General features: G+C 36.6%; 2 protein-coding genes across 2 annotated transcripts; one reads left to right on the top strand and one right to left on the bottom strand.

The window, feature by feature from the left end:
- The first annotated feature begins 5,831 nt into the window (after nt 1-5,831).
- LOC146900326 (uncharacterized) lies at nt 5,832-6,407 on the top strand. The gene is made up of 2 exons (XM_085736934.1): nt 5,832-6,075; nt 6,136-6,407. Exons 1-2 carry the CDS (start codon nt 5,832-5,834, stop codon nt 6,405-6,407), a joined length of 516 nt encoding a protein of 171 aa, XP_085593060.1.
- Nucleotides 6,408-15,495: 9,088 nt separating this feature from the next.
- On the bottom strand, nt 15,496-18,770 carry LOC146900325 (uncharacterized). The gene has a single exon (XM_085735707.1). It carries the CDS (start codon nt 16,622-16,624, stop codon nt 15,614-15,616), a length of 1,011 nt encoding a protein of 336 aa, XP_085591833.1. The 5' UTR covers nt 16,625-18,770; the 3' UTR covers nt 15,496-15,613.
- Between the last annotated feature and the right edge of the window lie 958 nt (nt 18,771-19,728).

The raw sequence follows: 19,728 nt of genomic DNA, 5'->3' as shown, positions 1-19,728 counted from the left end.
CAAAAACAAAAGCAAAACAAAAATGGAAGACGCTATGAAACACATGACAAGCACTATAGATGATTAAGCCACCAACAATGGTAGTAAAAAAAGAACGATGTGTATTTCGCTTTCAACCATCATTAAGACTTGAGCTTAATTTTTTTCACATTGAGACTTTAAACCTTTCTCTTTATGCTGAAAAATGCACATGTTTCTTTCTTTTCAAAGGACCCAAACGCAAGAAAGCCAAACTATGTTTAAAGCCAAACAAGATTGCTTTGTTTAACCACCTAAATAACCAAAATGCAAAAGTTTATCTAAAAGGGATCTCATAGTTACAATAACAAAGACGAACCAATCTGAAATCAAGTACCAAATAATGTCAAAAAAAAATCGCACCTATGAGCATATTATCTTTGGTTGGAATATGACTGAGAAGAGACCGCTGTTTTATCTTGGTTTTCGGGTGTCAAACATTGATTACGTTTGAACCTTTTTAACCTTTGATATCTCATTTTTTCTTGGGAAGGGAAAAAATAAGCAAAACCCTTGAGAATTGAGGTCTGGGAGTTGTTTTCGCTACGGGAAGGTGTTAGGCACCCATAACGACTATAGTATCCTATAGGAACCGTCTTTACTTTCTACTTTTTAAATGCTATTTGAAAGAGTTATTTACACCTAAGAGTTTACTAAGTGAAGAATTGGAGGGAGAAGAAGATGTTTGAATTTTTTTATTTTATTTGAATTGAAGGGATATTGTTTCCTTGCCTACGTACCCTTTTAAGGGATCAAATCCATCGTAGTTCTCTTCCAAAAATGTTTTTGTTTTTTTGTTGGTTGATTTTAAGTTTGAAAATTGGAATTTGAAGAATGGAGATTGAGAGGCCTTAAAGGCATGAGATTTAAGAAAAAGTGGGGTTTGATTAGCTATTTTTGGAAAAAAAGTCAAGTATGATTAATTTTCATTGAAATTTGATTAAGAAAATAAAAAGGAAAATACAATGGGATTTTGATCCCAAGGTTTATTTAGAAAATGATTTGAGTGATACTGTTCATATTTTTTGGAAAATTGATTTTTCTAAGCATAAAACCTAAGCATTCATCTAAACATGCAATCCTAAACATACATCTAAACATGCATACCCTAGGCATATATCTAAAGATATCTATGTGATGTGTGTGCATGTGTCGGTGCTTGTGTCGGTGTACATCATTAGAATCCATTGTCCTTTACATCATGCCCTAGTTTACATTCTATGGTCTTGCAAGAAATTAAAATTGCATAAAAGTAAAGTACAAAATCCCTAGGCTTTACATTCTAATTTTTGCATGAATTTTAAAGTGCGAGAAAGATAAAGACCAAGAATATAAGATGGAGAATGAGATGCCTTATGGAATGCATGAAACATGGAATGAAGGAGTTAGTAGCACATGATAATATCAAGAAAATAAAGCAAGTAAAAGTTACTATAACAAAAGCAAAGAAATTACCACAAAACATAGCAAAAAATGATGCAAAGCGTAGCTAAAATTACACCACAAAATACAAAGCTCACATGACTTATAATCCTCACATTTTAACGCATTTTAAAGACATGAACTCAGATTTTAAAATGGGAATCAAAGGGATATGAGAGACCATGCATTTTAATGATGAACTTAAGCATATTTTCATTATTCATTCACAAACAAATCTTGCAAAGCAAGTAACTAAACACAAGGCACACACATATAGTAAAAACACATTCAAACAGCAACAAGACCTTCACAAATCATATATCATGAATCAAAAAACATCCATCAAGAATTGGAATTGAAATCACACAATTTTCATAGGCTTTTTACATAAAGTTTCACAATTAAAGCACTAAAACACCATACTATTTTTTTTTTATCAATTTTCTAACACAACAAATATCATAAAAGGACCACAAAAAAAAGTAAAGAAACATGTATGAATTTTCATGGAATTTTTCAAGGATTTTTAGACTCAAAAATATACAAAACTTCACAAAATTTAACAAAAATAGTAAACAAATTAGCAAGAAATACTACATATTTTTTTTTTCAGGTTTTAACACATAAAAATATTACAAAAATGTCAAGAGGATTGTCAAGAACAAATATGAAATTTTTAGGAATTTTTTAATAAAGTTTTGGACATATAGGGGTAAGATTCAGCAAAACAGTGTGTAAAATAGCAAGAAATTCAAGACAAAACGAAAGAAATAAGCCCAGCCCAAACCTGCATGGATCCTGGATCATCCAAACGCATCAGGGGCGTTGGATTGATCCAGCTTCCTAAACCCTAGATCAGACGGTGGGGACTCAGGGTTCAGGGACGAACCAGACTAGTTCAGGTGAACCGGTCTGGTTCACTCCCCTATAAAAACAAAAGAGGCCGGTTCAGCCTCATTTGTCCCCTTTCCTTCTCTCTCTAACTCTCTCATTCTCTCTCTAGTTCTTTCGTTCTCTGCAACTTCCGATCGTCTTCTCCGGCGGAATTGACCACCGCCGGTGATGACGGAACCCTAACTTCACCAAAACTTCACGATCTAAAGCTTTTCACCGTTTATTTTTCATTCTAAACACGAATCAAACACCAGAAATCACAAAAGAAACCTAGATCTATGTAGATCGGAACTTAAACTTTTCGGTTTTTAGGTTTTTGAATCTTCTTCGTAACTTCTTGAAACGAGGCTCTAATCTATGCTATTTTCTCCACTGATTATGATTATAAGCCTGGATTTTCAAAAGAAACGGTGAATCTTTGAGGATTTACATTTTTAGGGTTTCGTTTCAAACTTTTCGAATCTTTTTTGAACTTTTTCGAAAGAACAAGTTCTAAACTTGTTAATCCACGTTGTTTCACCGTTTACTTTTGTTTATGGACCTTCGATGATGATTGTAAGCGAAAACGAGAAGGTTCTTTGAATATACCTGTTGGAAACTGGAGATTCGAACCGAAAGAAAGGTGAGAAAGATGTTGAAGCTTCTTCTTCGTCTCTGATGTATATTTTGACTCAAACTTCGAAAATAAATCGAAGTTTCTTCATCTTCTCACTCTTCGTCTTTTTTAAACTTTTCTGGTGTTTGATCCTTCTTTGTTTCTGCTTCGATCCTCTTCTTCTCTTCCCTCACCAAATCCTTCGTGATCGTAAATTCGTCTTTGACGAATCTTTGCTTGAATTGCGAAGGTGAAGATTAAGTGATGATAACTTTTCTTAGAATCTTCTATAAATTCGAATCAATTTTGTGTAATAATTGTTGAATTGAGTTTTTGTGGTGAAATTGGTATGAATTTGTGATGAATTGGGGTGGTTAGGGTGGTTTCTGATTCTGTTACGGTGGAGGAAGTGGTGGTGGAAGGTTTGTTACGGTGGTTAGGGTTTGGAGAAGAGAGAGAAAGTTTGTTAGAACTTTTGTGATGATGTGTCAATGATTGAATGGTATCCCCTTGTGCATTGATGAGTTGGCCTCTATTTATAGGCCAGGCGTGATATTCTGGACCAATGTGGGACTGCCACGTAACCTTGGACTTGTTTTGGACTGAACTTGGCTCAAGGACCTTCCTGCAATTTCGAAAGTATCTGGACCAAAATGCAATTTTGACAAACTGGGCCAATATGTAATTTTTAAAACTTCAAGGGCTAAAACTGAAACTGACAAAGACTTTATGGACTGAAATGGAAAAAAAAGAATTAGAAATGCAAACTTTAAAAGTTTTTTAAGGACTGAAATGGAAGAAAAAGGACCAAAGTGCAATTTTTAGATGTTTGAGGACTTAAAATGAAAATTAAAAATAAAATTGAATTAAAATTGGTGAATGGACAATAACGTAAAGTGAAACTAATAAAAAACACAAAATGGACTAAAATGAACCAATTACTTAAATGAGGTACTTTAAAGTAACCTCTCTCTGCCAAAATTTCGTGTGAAATGACCAAAATGCCCCTAGGGACTAAAACGACTCAGAATGACTCAAATGCAATTTTTAAAATGATTTTTTAACAAGGAATTTTAAGCAAAAGTTTATACAAGCACATTGAAAAGACCCAGAGACAATTTTTAGAAATTAAACAGAGTTTTAACACATGAAAAGACTAAAATGCCCCTAGGGGCTAAACTGACTTAAAATGACTTCAACTGTGATTTTTGAAATGGATTTTGACATGAGATTAAAACAAGGACTTATTCAAACCAAATGAAAGGACTCAAATAATTTTTAGAGACTAAAATGAATTTGAATGCAGGAAATGACTAAAATACCCTTTTTCATGAATTTTGCAAATAACATTGAAACAAAATGCAGAGACATATCAAATGACTTGAAATACAAGAAAAGAAGAGTTGAGCTAGTATTTTTGGGTCCAAATTAGGGTATAACAACCGCCAATTGAAAAGATTAACTTTTAGAGGCACTACTTTTAGCCAATAGTGACAAGCGCTACCCACATAATAGCCTTTGGACGGATGTAATTGCCACACCCATTTATCTCTCACACCATCCTGCAAAAGAATATAATGTAACAGCTCACTACACTCTTTCACCTGATCCTCCTCCCAAGCAAACAACCTCCTTTCCCAAATTCATGCTTAACAACCTACTCCCCAGCCTAAGGAATTCATCTTAGTTACCGTCACTAATTTATTATCAGATAATTCATACAACCTTATGAGCCTAGCATTCAATGAGCCTCATTCCAACCAAGGATCCCTCCAAAACAACATAGATGACCCATCACCCACTTTCCTCCCTGTATTGTTGACAAACCAACTCCCCACACCCACACCTACTCCCTCTCAAACCATGTTGAAATTCTTCAATCAAATTGAAACTACTACCCCTCCATAACATAAGCCTCACTCCTCTTCATAACAGACAACACACACCTTATACGATAATTTATCCCTTTCCTCAAAACCCTCCAACACCATTTACCAAGAAAATCCAAATTAAACTCTCGCATCCTTCTAACCACCAAACCACTTTTCTGTAACACCCTCCTTTTATTTAATTATTTTTATTAAGTTAGAATCTATTTACGTGATTTATTTATATATATGAGGTGTTAGTATTTTATTATGTGACATTATTCTATTATTTATTAGAATATGAGAATTATTAGTGTAAGTAGAATTGGAGGTTAGCATAGAAAGAAGAATAAGTTATTGGACCTAAATAGATTTAGGAAGAGTGATGGTATTATAAATACGGAAGCTTAGGTTAGAAAGAGTTTTACGTTAAACCGCTTTTTGGAAAAGAAAAGAACAAGGAGAAAAAGGGAGAAAAGACAAGAGAAGAAGAGAGAACCCTGGAGGTTGCCGATTTCATCTGTTATAAGGTAATCAAGATTAGATGCGGTCGTGGGTGACTATCTCTCACTGTGTCCTTAGGTGCTCTGATACGTAACGAGATGGGAATTTTGACACTGTTTTCTATTCCTTACGTATTGTTTTAAGAGATTTATAATGAAGTTGTTGGATTTGAACTAATTATTATGTTTTAGACTATTTATGAGACTTTTATGATGAGGCCTTCGTGTCAAAGACTATTTTAGATGATGAATAATTTAGCTGCAAAGTATTAATTAATTGTTGATTGAATTTCGAAGGATAAATATTAATTTATTCCATTTATGATTTTTAAGAAATGTGACATTCCGTTTTGTGATGAAAAACTCTGATAATTGTTATGAAATTTTACGTTGGGAAAACGGAATGTTACAATTGGTATCAGAGCTGGTCGGTCCATCCGGCCAAGTAGTTGAGTCGAATAGTGTCGTTTTAACAGTTGGAATACCATTATTATGTTATTCTGACTGTTGTGTGTTGTACAGAGAACTAGAATGGCTGGAAGAAATGATGCTGCTATTGCTGCTGTGTTGGAAGCTGTAGCTCAAGCTGTGGGGCAACATCCTAATGCTGGTGCTGGTGCTAATGCTGAAGTGAGGATGTTAGAGACTTTCTTGAGGAATCATCCCCCTACTTTCAAAGGAAGGTACAACTCTGATGGAGCCCAGATGTGGCTCAAAGAGATTGAGAGAGTCTTTTGTGTTATGCAATGTACGAACGATCAGAAGGTGCGTTTTGGTACGCACATGCTGGCTGAGGAAACTGATGACTGATGGGTGAGTCTTCTACCTACCTTAGAGCAAGACGGTACGGTTGTTACATGGGTTGTGTTTAGGAGAGAGTTCCTAAACAGATACTTTCCGGAGGATCTTCGCGGAAGGAAAGAGATTGAGTTCCTTGAGATGAAGCAAGATAACATGACTGTGACAGAATATGCTGCAAAGTTTGTGGAGCTAGCTAAGTTTTATCCGCACTACACTACTGAGAATGCTGAGTTTTCCAAGTGTATCAAGTTCGAGAATGGTTTGCGTGCTGACATCAAGCGGGCCATTGGTTACCAAAAGATGTAACGCCCTCCTTTTTATTTAATTATTTTACTTAGTTTTAGAATATATTTATGTATTTGTATGATTTATATGAGGGATATATGATTTGTTGAGATTAGATGTCTTTTTATAATTTAGTTAATATATTTTGTTGAGTGATATTTTGTTATGTTATATGTTTGTATTTACTAGCATAATATATATATATATATATATATATGTTATTTGGTGTAGAAATATATTTGTTATTTTGTGTAGAAATATATATGTTATTTGGTGCAGAAATATATTTGTTATTTTATGTGGAAATATATTTGTTATTTTGTGTATTATTATATATTTAGTAGAGAAATATTATTTATTAGAATATGAGGATTATTAGTGTGAGTGGATTTGGGGGTTAGAATAGAAAAAAGAATAAGTTGTTAGACCTAAATAGATTTGGGAAGAATATTTTAGTATTATAAATAGAGAAGCTTAGGTTAGAAAGAGTTTACCGGAAACCGCTTTTTGGAAAAGAGGAGAACAAGAAAGAAGTGAAGAGGAGAGAAAAGTCAAGAGAAGAGGAGAAGACCTTAGGAAAGAAGAACGTTGCCGCTGATTCAGGAATTAATCTAAGGTGAGGGTGAGACTATCTTGCATTAATATTAAGTTGTTAAATCATTAGATTACATCTAACAAGTTGGGGAAAGTTTGTGAGAATTTGAGAATTAGGGTTTTGAGAGAGATTTGATGATTTAGATGATGAAAACTTGTTGAATTGATGTAGAAATTGTGTATAGACCTTAGATAATCTATATGATGATTATTGGAAGTAGTTTTGAGGTTAGCACCATGAGATTAGGTGTAAACATGAAAGTTGTAGGTATGGATGTTAGTTTTCTAATGCTATTGGTCTCACGTCAAAACGATTTATAGAACTTGAGTTATGGTCAAATTACTGCACGTAGGTCACAGTGAATTTTTATGGACTTTCAGCACAACTTTTCCGAATTTAAAATGAAAACTGGTATTGATCAGTACAGAATTGGTCTTAGGCGTAAACATGAAAGTTTTATATAATTTTGTTAGCTTTCTAGTGGCTTTGGTTTGACGTGAAAATAATTTTTGGTCCTTGCGTTATGATGAAAATACTACAGGGAGGTCTTAGCAGAATTGTACGGTGACAACATTCTCTGTTTCATGTTTTTGCGTTTTGTTCATATGTTTCTGTTTTGAATTGATCTTTGTTGTAAACATGAAAGTTGTTGATATTTGTGATATATTTCCAGTAGCTTTGGTTTGACATGAAAATATGTTGTGGATAATTTATTATGTTTTTACCAAGATACATAGTGAATTATTGTAGATGTTTAAATACGATGTTATATGAAGTTGTTTATGATTGATGAATATGATGTTTTAAGATGTTGTTTATTATCATTTGATATTGTTATATTATGATATGACATGAATTATTTATGTGATCCATATGTTGTCAAGATGCTAAGATGTTAAGATGTTAAGACGTTAAGATGATAAGAGTTGTTAAGTCGTCGAGTCGTTATGAAGTTATCAAGTTGTTAAGATGTTATGTTGTCAAGATGTCAAGATGTTAGGATGTCATAGATGTTCATGATGTTGTTTAAGTTGTCAAGTTGTAGGAAGATTGAGTCCATTGCATACTCATTAAAGATGGGGGCTTGAGGCCCGGCAGCTTAATGGTCAAACTACGTTGGGTGTAACACCCCGTTTTCCCAACATAAAAATTCCATTTAAAATCAGAGTATTTAATTCATAACGGAATGTCACACACTACTTTAACATCTCAAAACAGATATTAATAATTACCCTTCAAATTCAACATCATGAAAATCTTAAAACTGTTGCAGCGGAAAATAGTTCAACATTTAAAAGTCTTGGCACGCAGGCCTTATTGGAAAATCTCATAAATTAGTTCATAAAAGAGACACGTAAGGAATAGAAGTAAAAGCAAGCCCCCATCCCGTTACGTATCAGAGCACCTAGACACCAAGTGAAGAGTCCACTCATGAACGCCTCTAATCTTTATTACCTGCACATTACCCACGGTCGAGGCAACATATACGCAGAAGGGGTGAGATTTCATAATCAATACATTAAGCATATAATCCAATAAAATGCATTTAACAACTTAAACATTAATAACATATCAACAATTAACAATTAGCATATTTTTCATTTCATAACAAACACAATCATCAAATACCATTACTAATTTTCATCGCAAATCATAATCAACTTAACACTCAACTTGACGACACAACTCATCTTTGACCACGCAACTCTATCAACTCAACAACAACTTGACAACACAACTCATCTTTGACCATGCAACTCTATCAACTCAACAACAACTTGGCAACTTAAACAACATGAAACTTCTTGATATGCAAATGCATGTGGTACCATTCAACAACAAAATGAGCATAATAGGCTCTTCAACGTGTGAGCACAAAGGCTGCCGGGCCTAAAGCCCCCAACTTTAATGAGCACAAAGGCTGCCGGGCCTAAAACCTCCAACTTTAATGAGCACAAAGGCTGCCGGGCCTAAAGCCCCCAACTTTAATGAGTATGCAATGAACTCAAACTTCCAACAAATTAGACAACAACGTGAACAACTCATACGACTCATAATCATGGACAACTTCTTAAATTCCAACAACATAGACCGACTCATGCAACTTCAAGACACTAACAGTCAACAGCAGGAAACAGCAGCAAGATACAGCATTTAATAACACTTGAATGCGTTAACATCATCTAAGGAATGAATTACATCAACATAAGTATCATAAAGCATCATAATATCATTCATGCAACAACACTACTAATCTCAGTCACCTAACAGACTTCTGGAGCTTATGAAAGTATCCTAAACAGCTCTCTTACTTACTTCTAAGGTCAACTCAAAACTACACGTGCGAAAGGATCGCATCGGGACAATTTTGGGCGACTAACAGCCTAACTCGCAGTGGCGAGTAACTTTGCTCGCAATGGCGAGCAAAGCGTGCATTCTGGGTTCCTAAGTCCTTACTCACAGTGGCGAGTTATTCTGCTCGCAATGGCGAGCTTACTGGTCACTCGCAGTTGCGAGTTGCATTGCTCGCAGTTGTGAGCTCTGGGTTCTAGCTCGCAGTTGCGAGTGTTCTTGCTCGCAGATGCGAGCGATGAATGTCAGTACGGCCAGAAACCTAAAAATCACAACTTTTCACCTATATTCATGATTCCTTCAGCCAAATAGCATCTAATTATCATCTTAAGTAATATCTAAGGTCTGTACACTGATGATGCATCAATCTAACATCTGTTCATGATTCAATCGTCAAAATTGATCTTAAACCTAATTCTTAATTCTCACCAAAACTTAACCTAATCATGCTAAATTCATCCTATAGAATTGTACCCTTAATAATATTGAAAATTAGTCTCACCTTTACCTGGTTATGATGAAATCGCAGCTCTCCCTCTAGTTCTCCTCTTTTCTGACTTTTCTCCCTTTTCTCCAAAAGTGTTTCACGTAAAAACGTTTCTAACTTATGTTTGCCCTATTTATCTTTTCGTATTACTCTTCTCACCTCTAAACTTACTCTTTACACATCACAGCCCAACTTCTAATATTTTTATTTTATTTATCATATCTTATTTTATTTAATAATAAAATAAGTCATAACAACATAACAACTTCACCACAAGAAAATACCCCACATAATTCATTTATAAATCATATAAACCACTCAACTTCATGAATCATAAAATTCACACATATCAATCATGAAATTCACTTAAATTATATATATAAATATATTTTTAAATAATCAAATAATTAAGACGGGCGTTACAACTCTCCCCAACTTATAGAATTTTCGTCCTCGAAAATTTACCTCAAGCAAACAACTCTGGATAAGACTCCATCATCTTACTCTCTAGCTCCCATGTCAGGCTTTCACCAGTCGTTCCACTCCAAACAACTCTCACTAGAGGTATCTCCTTGCCTCTTAACGTCTTCATCTTGCGATCATCAATCCTCAAGGGTAAGGTCTCTACCGTAAGGTTGTCTCTAACTTGCACATCATCACTCTGAATCACATGGGACGGGTCTGGAACGTACTTCCTCAGCTGCGACACATGAAACACATCGTGCAAATTCGATAAATACGGTGGTAAGCCAACTCTATAAGCCACCGTGCCAATTCTCTCATATATCTGATAAGGACTAATAAACTTCGGAGTCAACTTCTTTGACTTCAATGCACAACCAACGCCGGTCGTCGGAGTAACTCTCAAGAACACATGGTCTCCCTCTTGGAACTCAAGGTCTTTCTTACGCTTATCATGGTAACTCTTCTGTCGACTCTGCGACGCTTTCATCTTTTCTTGAATCATTTTCACCTTCTCAGTAGTCTGTTGAACAATTTCTGGTCCTAAAACCACACTTTCACCTGTCTCAAACCAACACAACGGAGTCCTACACCTCCGACCATACAAAGCCTCGAAAGGTGCCATCCCAATACTTGAATGATAGCTGTTATTATAAGTGAACTCTATCAACGGAAGCTGACTATCCCAAGTTCCACCTTGCTCAAGTACACAAACTCTTAACAAGTCTTCGAGTGACTGAATTGTTCTTCCGACTGACCATCTGTTTGAGGATGATAAGCCGAACTCAATGTCAACTTAGAGCCTAAAGCCTCTTGCAAACTCTTCCAAAATCTAGAAGTAAATCTTGGATCTCTATCTGACACGATGCTTGAAGGAACACCATGCAGCTTCACAATGTCTCGAATATAAATATCTGCCAACTGAGCCATAGGAAAACTAATATTAATCGGAAGGAAGTGTGCCGACTTCGTCAATCTGTCAACAATCACCCAGATCGCGTCATTCCCTTTAGGAGTATTTGGCAAACTCGTCACAAAATCCATGGATATATTATCCCATTTCCATTCTGGTACATCTAACGGTGTCATCAACCCAGCAGGTTTCTGATGTTCTACTTTCGACTTCTGACAAATCAAACAAGAATACACAAATTGTGCAACATCACGTTTCAATCCTGACCACCAAAACAACTTCTTCAAGTCATGATATATCTTTGTAGCTCCCGGATGAATACTTAAGCTACTCCTATGACTCTCCTCAAGAATCATCTTCTTTATCTCATCATTGTCTGGAATACAAATCCTACCTCGAAACCTCAACACACCCTGATCATCGACCTTAAAGTCACTATCTTCAGTTTGATTACGAGCAACCAACAAGTCCACAAACTTAACATCAGCTTTCTGCGCATCCTTAATATCTTTTAAGAAATCATTCTCAATTTTCAGCATTCCTAACTTAACGCTCCGAGACGACATTTCACAAACTAAGCTCATATCTCTAAACTGTTCAAGCATTTCAAATTCCTTCACCATCATAGCAGACATATGTAAACTCTTCCTACTTAAGGCATCCGCAACAACATTAGCTTTACCCGGATGGTAATTCAAACTAAAGTCATAATCCTTCAACAATTCGAGCAACCGCCGCTGTCGCATATTCAATTCTTTCTGATCAAACAAATACTTCAAGCTCTTGTGATCACTAAACACCTCAAATCTCGAACCATACAAGTAATGTCTCCAAATCTTAAGGACAAATACGACTGCAGCTAATCCAAGGTCATGAGTAGGATAGTTTCGTTCATGAGTTCTCAACTGTCTTGATGCATAAGCAACAACTTTACCATCTTGCATAAGCACACCGCCTAAGCCCAATTTGGACGCTTCACAATACACCACAAAAGGTTCATCAGGTTTTGGTAAAATCAAAACTGGAGTCGTCGTCAAACGCTTTTTCAATTCATTGAAACTGTTCTCACAATGAACATCCCACACATAGGTTTTACCTTTACACGTCAATTGTGTTAACGGAAGTGCTAACTTAGAAAATCCTTCTATAAATCTTCGGTAATAACCTGCCAAACCCAAAAAGCTTCTAATCTCTGTAACTGACTTAGGAGTCTCCCACTGTGATACTGCTTCAACTTTAGATGGATCGACTGCAATACCATTACCAGAAATAACATGGCCAAGAAAACTTACCTCATTAAACCAGAATTCACACTTAGACAATTTAACGTACAACTTCTTCTCTTTCAGCACTTGCAAAACAATCTTCAAATGTTCCGCATGTTCTTCTTCTGTCTTAGAGTAAATCAAGATATCATCGATGAATACAACCACGAAGCGATCCAAAAATGCATGGAAAATACGATTCATATACTCCATAAACACGCAGGCGCATTACTCACACCAAAAGGCATCACCTTATATTCATAATGACCATATCGCGTCCTAAAGGCCGTCTTCTGCATATCTTCATCTTTTACTTTAATCTGATGATAACCCGACCTCAAATCAATCTTGCTGAACACACGTGCACCCACTAGCTGGTCCATCAAATCATCAATTCTAGGAAGTGGATATCTATTCTTTATAGTTACTTTATTCAGTTGTCGATAATCAATGCACAACCTCATATTCCATCTTTCTTCTTAACCAACAATACCGACGCTCCCCAAGGTGAAACACTCGGTCTTATGAACTTCTTATCTAGCAAATCTTCCAACTGTTTCTTCAACTCAGCCAACTAAGAAGCTGACATATGGTAAGGTGTCATAGACACAAGCTTCGTTCCCGGAACAAGGTCAATAGAAAATTCAACTTCTCTCTCTGGTGGTACATCAGGGATTTCATCAGGGAAAACTTCAGGAAAATCACACACCACTTGCAACTTATCAATCACTGCTTGATTCTCCAAAGATAAGGATGCCATCAAGGAAAACATCAAGATCCCATCGCGTTCTAATTACTTCAGCTGCTTAGTAGACAAAAATTCTGCTCCACTTTCCTCTTCAGCAGAAGAGAAAAGCACCGACTTACCAAAACAATTAATGAGAACATGGTTGTACTTTAACCAGTTCATACCAAGAATTACATCCATTCCACTCAGAGGCAGACAAACTAAATCAATCTCAAAATCACGATTAAACATAGACAAAGGACATCGTAAACAAACAAGAGAAGTAGTCACCTGTAACACCCCGTTTTCCCAACATGAAAATTTCATTTAAAATCAGAGTATTTTGATCACAACGGAATGTCACATACTTCAATTAAATCATAAAATGGATAATAATAATTATCCTTCAAATTCAACATCATGAAAAATCTTAAACTATTGCAGCGGAAAATAGTTCAACATTTAAAAGTCTTGGCACGCAGGCCTTATTGAAAAATCTCATAAATTAGTTCATAAAAGAGACACGTAAGGAATAGAAGTAAAAGCAAGCCCCCATCCCGTTACGTATCAGAGCACCTAGACACCAACTGAGAGTCCACTCATGAACGCCTCTAATCTTTATTACCTGCACATTACCCACGGTCGAGGCAACATATACGCAGAAGGGGTGAGATTTCATAATCAATACATTAAGCATATAATCCAATAAAATGCATTTAACAACTTAAACATTAATAACATATCAACAATTAACAATTAGCATAATTTTTCATTACATAACAAATACAATCATCAATACCATTACTAATTCTCATCACAAATCATAATCAACTTAACACTCAACTTGACGACACAACTCATCCTTGACCATGCAACTCTATCAACTCGACAACATCTTGACAACTTAAACATCATGAACCTCTTGATATGCAAATGCATTTGGTACCAATACAGGGCATCAAGCTCCCAACCAACTTATATGAGCGTAATTAGGCTCTTCAGGGCATCAAGCCCCCAACATAGTGAGCAAAAGCTCCAGGGCATCAAGCCCTCACCAATCATGTGAATGACTAAGCATTCCAGGGCATCAAGCCCTCAACCAACTTATATGAGTATGCAATGGACTCAACTTCCAACAACTTAGACAACGACGTGTACAACTCATACGACTCATAATCATGGACAACTTCTTAAATTCCAACAACATAGACCGACTCATGCAACCTCAAGACACTAACAGTCGACAACAGAAAACAGCAGCAACATACAACAATTAACAACGCTTGAATGTGTTAACATTCACATAAGGAATTAATTACATCAATATAAATATCATAAAACATCATTATAGCATTCATGCAGCAACACTTCTAATTTTCAGTCACCATAACAGACTTCTGGAGCTTATGAAAGCATCCTAAACAGCTCTCTAACTTACTTCTAAGGTCATCTCAAGACTACACGTGCGAAAGGATCGCATCGGGACAATTTTGGGCAACTAACAGCTTAACTCGCAGTGGCGAGTAACTTCACTCGCACTGGCGAGCAAAGTGTGCATTCTGGGTTCCTACGTATTTACTCGCAGTGGCGAGTTATTCTGCTCGCAGTTGCGAGCTCACAGGTCACTCGCAGTTGCGAGTTGCATTGCTCGCAGTTGCGAGTTCTGGGTTCTAGCTCGCAGATGCGAGTGTTCTTGCTCGCAGGTGCGAGCGATGAATGTCAGTACGGCCAGAAACCTAAAAATCACAACTTTTCACCTATATTCGTGATTCCTTCATCCAAATAGCATCTAATTATCATCTTAAGTCATATCTAAGGTCTGTATACTAATTTTGCATCAATCTAACATCTGTTCTTGATTTATTCATCAAAATTGATCCTAAACCTAATTCTCAATTCTCACCAAAACTTAACCTAATCATGCTAAATTCATCCTATAGAATTATACCCTTAATAATATTGAAAATTAGTCTCACCCTTACCTGGTTATGATGAAATCGCAGCTCTCCCTCTGGTTCTCCTCTTTTCTGACTTTTCTCCCTTTTTCTCCAAAAACGTACGTATTATGTTTTCTAACTTTTGTTGTCTATTTATCTCTCCTAATTACTCTTATCACTACTAATTGCTCATCTCACAACACAGCCCAATTTTTAATATTTTTATTTTATTTATCAAATCTTATTTTATTTAATAATAAAATAAGTCATAACAACATAACAACTTCACCACAACAAAATATCCCTCATAATTCAGTTATAAATCATATAACCCATTCAACTTCATAAATCATAAAATTCACACATATCAGTCATGAAAATCACGTAAATCATATATATAAATATATTTTTAAATAATCGAATAATTAAGACGGGCGTTACAACTCTCCCCAACTTATAGAATTTTCGTCCTCGAAAATTTACCTCAGATCAACGATCCTCACCCTCCGTCTGAGTACCAGATAAAGCAAACACCTTCCCACTAGCTTGAGCCTTCTTAGGTTTCTTGCACTGTGAACCCATGTGACCTTCTTCATTGCAATTAAAACACACCACATCATCATGCTTACACTCTATAATAGTATGTCCCTTTCTACCACAACGAAAGCATCGTTTCACCTCTCCAGTACAAGCATTACGCTTATGGCCCTTCTCACCACATGTGTAGCAAACAACCTCAGCATTAGTATCTTTCCTTCCCGGTTTCCTTTCATCATTCACCCTTTGACTATCCTTATCAGCAGGGGCATTGTAAGGCTTATAACGATTTTGTTGGTTCTTACTCTTCCGCTCATTCCTGATCTTGTAATGGGTTATAGTATCTTCTTCATAAATTCTGCAACTGCTCACCAGCTCGGAAAAATTACGGATCTGCTGATATCCAATGGCCCGCTTGATCTCAGGACATAAGCCATTCTCAAACTTAATACACTTAGAAAATTCAGCAGTCTCAGCAGTGTAGTGTGGATAAAACTTAGCTAATTCCACGAACTTAGCAGCATACTCAGTCACCAACATTTCACCTTGCTTCAACTCAAGAAACTCAATCTCTTTCTTCCCGCGAACATCCTCCGGAAAGTACCTGTTTAGGAACTCCCTCCTAAACACAGCCCAAGTAACGACCGTATCATCTTGCTCTAAGTTAGGTAGAAGACTAACCCACCAGTCATCAGCTTCCTCAGATAGCATGTGCGTACCAAAACGCACCTTCTGATCATCAGTACATTGCATAACTCTGAAAATTCTTTCAACCTCCTTGAGCCACGCCTGTGCTCCATCAGGGTCGTACCTTCCTTTGAAAGTAGGAGGATGATTCCTCACAAAAGTCTCCAACATTCTCACATCAGCATTAACACCAGCACCAGCATTTGGTTGTTGTCCTATAGCTTGGGCCACGGCTTCCAAGGCAGCAGCCATCGCAGCATCATTTCTTCCAGCCATTCTAGTTCTCTTATAACAGATAAGATTTGCAGCTTCCAGTTTTCTTCATTGCGCAACACACAACAATTAGAATAACACAATAAGGATGTCCTAACTGTTAAAACGACACAACTTGACTCACTACTTGGCCGGACGGACCGACCTGCTCTGATACCAATTGTAACACCCCGTTTTCCCAACATGAAAATTTCATTTAAAATCAGAGTATTTTGATCACAACGGAATGTCACATACTTCAATTAAATCATAAAATGGATAATAATAATTATCCTTCAAATTCAACATCATGAAAAATCTTAAACTATTGCAGCGGAAAATAGTTCAACATTTAAAAGTCTTGGCACGCAGGCCTTATTGAAAAATCTCATAAATTAGTTCATAAAAGAGACACGTAAGGAATAGAAGTAAAAGCAAGCCCCCATCCCGTTACGTATCAGAGCACCTAGACACCAACTGAGAGTCCACTCATGAACGCCTCTAATCTTTATTACCTGCACATTACCCACGGTCGAGGCAACATATACGCAGAAGGGGTGAGATTTCATAATCAATACATTAAGCATATAATCCAATAAAATGCATTTAACAACTTAAACATTAATAACATATCAACAATTAACAATTAGCATAATTTTTCATTACATAACAAATACAATCATCAATACCATTACTAATTCTCATCACAAATCATAATCAACTTAACACTCAACTTGACGACACAACTCATCCTTGACCATGCAACTCTATCAACTCGACAACATCTTGACAACTTAAACATCATGAACCTCTTGATATGCAAATGCATTTGGTACCAATACAGAGCATCAAGCTCCCAACCAACTTATATGAGCGTAATTAGGCTCTTCAGGGCATCAAGCCCCCAACATAGTGAGCAAAAGCTCCAGGGCATCAAGCCCTCACCAATCATGTGAATGACTAAGCATTCCAGGGCATCAAGCCCTCAACCAACTTATATGAGTATGCAATGGACTCAACTTCCAACAACTTAGACAACGACGTGTACAACTCATACGACTCATAATCATGGACAACTTCTTAAATTCCAACAACATAGACCGACTCATGCAACCTCAAGACACTAACAGTCGACAACAGAAAACAGCAGCAACATACAACAATTAACAACGCTTGAATGTGTTAACATTCACATAAGGAATTAATTACATCAATATAAATATCATAAAACATCATTATAGCATTCATGCAGCAACACTTCTAATTTTCAGTCACCATAACAGACTTCTGGAGCTTATGAAAGCATCCTAAACAGCTCTCTAACTTACTTCTAAGGTCATCTCAAGACTACACGTGCGAAAGGATCGCATCGGGACAATTTTGGGCAACTAACAGCTTAACTCGCAGTGGCGAGTAACTTCACTCGCACTGGCGAGCAAAGTGTGCATTCTGGGTTCCTACGTATTTACTCGCAGTGGCGAGTTATTCTGCTCGCAGTTGCGAGCTCACAGGTCACTCGCAGTTGCGAGTTGCATTGCTCGCAGTTGCGAGTTCTGGGTTCTAGCTCGCAGATGCGAGTGTTCTTGCTCGCAGGTGCGAGCGATGAATGTCAGTACGGCCAGAAACCTAAAAATCACAACTTTTCACCTATATTCGTGATTCCTTCATCCAAATAGCATCTAATTATCATCTTAAGTCATATCTAAGGTCTGTATACTAATTTTGCATCAATCTAACATCTGTTCTTGATTTATTCATCAAAATTGATCCTAAACCTAATTCTCAATTCTCACCAAAACTTAACCTAATCATGCTAAATTCATCCTATAGAATTATACCCTTAATAATATTGAAAATTAGTCTCACCCTTACCTGGTTATGATGAAATCGCAGCTCTCCCTCTGGTTCTCCTCTTTTCTGACTTTTCTCCCTTTTTCTCCAAAAACGTACGTATTATGTTTTCTAACTTTTGTTGTCTATTTATCTCTCCTAATTACTCTTATCACTACTAATTGCTCATCTCACAACACAGCCCAATTTTTAATATTTTTATTTTATTTATCAAATCTTATTTTATTTAATAATAAAATAAGTCATAACAACATAACAACTTCACCACAACAAAATATCCCTCATAATTCAGTTATAAATCATATAACCCATTCAACTTCATAAATCATAAAATTCACACATATCAGTCATGAAAATCACGTAAATCATATATATAAATATATTTTTAAATAATCGAATAATTAAGACGGGCGTTACATCACCGAACTCTTAGCTGGAGTTTCGACAACCATTTCTCCACTCATATCAGACACAGCAAGACCCAACTTAGAAGCACAATCAAAAGCAACAAAACAATGCGTAGCACCAGTATCAATAATAGCAACTAAAGGAGTATTGTTAATATAACAAGTACCTCTGATCAAACGATCCTCATTTTCAGTCTGAGTACGAGTCAAAGCAAACACTTTCCCTCTAGCCTGAGTCTTCTTCGGATTCGTACACTGAGACCCAATATGACCCTCTTCTTTGCAGTTAAAACACACAATGTCCCCATGCTTACACTCTGCAAGTGTATGTCCTTAACTGCCACAACGAAAGCACCGTTTAATATCCTTAGTACAAGCATTACTCTTATGGCCTTTCTCGCCACAAGTGTAACAAACAACCTCAGCACCAACATCCTTCTTATTTGACCTCCTCTCATCATTAGCTCTTCCTTTTCCTTTGTCAGCAGGAGCACTGTAAGGCTTTGGGCGACTTTGTTGGCCCTTACCCATCTTCTCACTCATAATCTTATAATGAGCTTTGCTGTCATCTTCATAGATTCTGCATCTGCTCACCAAAGCAGAAAAGTCACGGATCTGTTGGTAACCAATGGCTCGCTTAATATCAGAACGCAAACCATTCTCAAACTTGATACACTTAGAGAACTCAGCATTGTCCCCCGTGTAGTGCGGATAGAACTGAGCCAGCTCCACAAACTTTGCTGCATACTCTGTCACCGACATGTTTCCTTGCTTCAGCTCAAGGAACTCGATCTCTTTTCTCCCGCGAACATCCTCAGGAAAATATCTGTTTAGGAATTCTCTCTTAAACACAGCCCAAGTAATAACTGC

The sequence above is a fragment of the Medicago sativa genome, chromosome 8 (assembly GCF_051527215.1).
Source record: "Medicago sativa cultivar Bolivia chromosome 8, Bolivia_mono, whole genome shotgun sequence".
In the NCBI taxonomy this organism is placed as follows: Eukaryota; Viridiplantae; Streptophyta; class Magnoliopsida; order Fabales; family Fabaceae; genus Medicago; species Medicago sativa.
Note: the sequence above shows the minus strand (reverse complement) of the source record. Positions and strands in the feature narration are given on the sequence as shown.

Excerpts from the sequence above, each read along its gene's own strand:
- LOC146900326 (XM_085736934.1), top strand. The coding sequence starts at position 5,832 with ATGGCTGGAAGAAATGATGCTGCTATTGCTGCTGTGTTGGAAGCTGTA. Across the intron at positions 6,076-6,135 it reads CGATCAGAAGGTGCGTTTTG|AGCAAGACGGTACGGTTGTT; the intron begins GTACGCACATGC and ends TACCTACCTTAG.
- LOC146900325 (XM_085735707.1), bottom strand. The coding sequence starts at position 16,624 with ATGGCTGGAAGAAATGATGCTGCGATGGCTGCTGCCTTGGAAGCCGTG.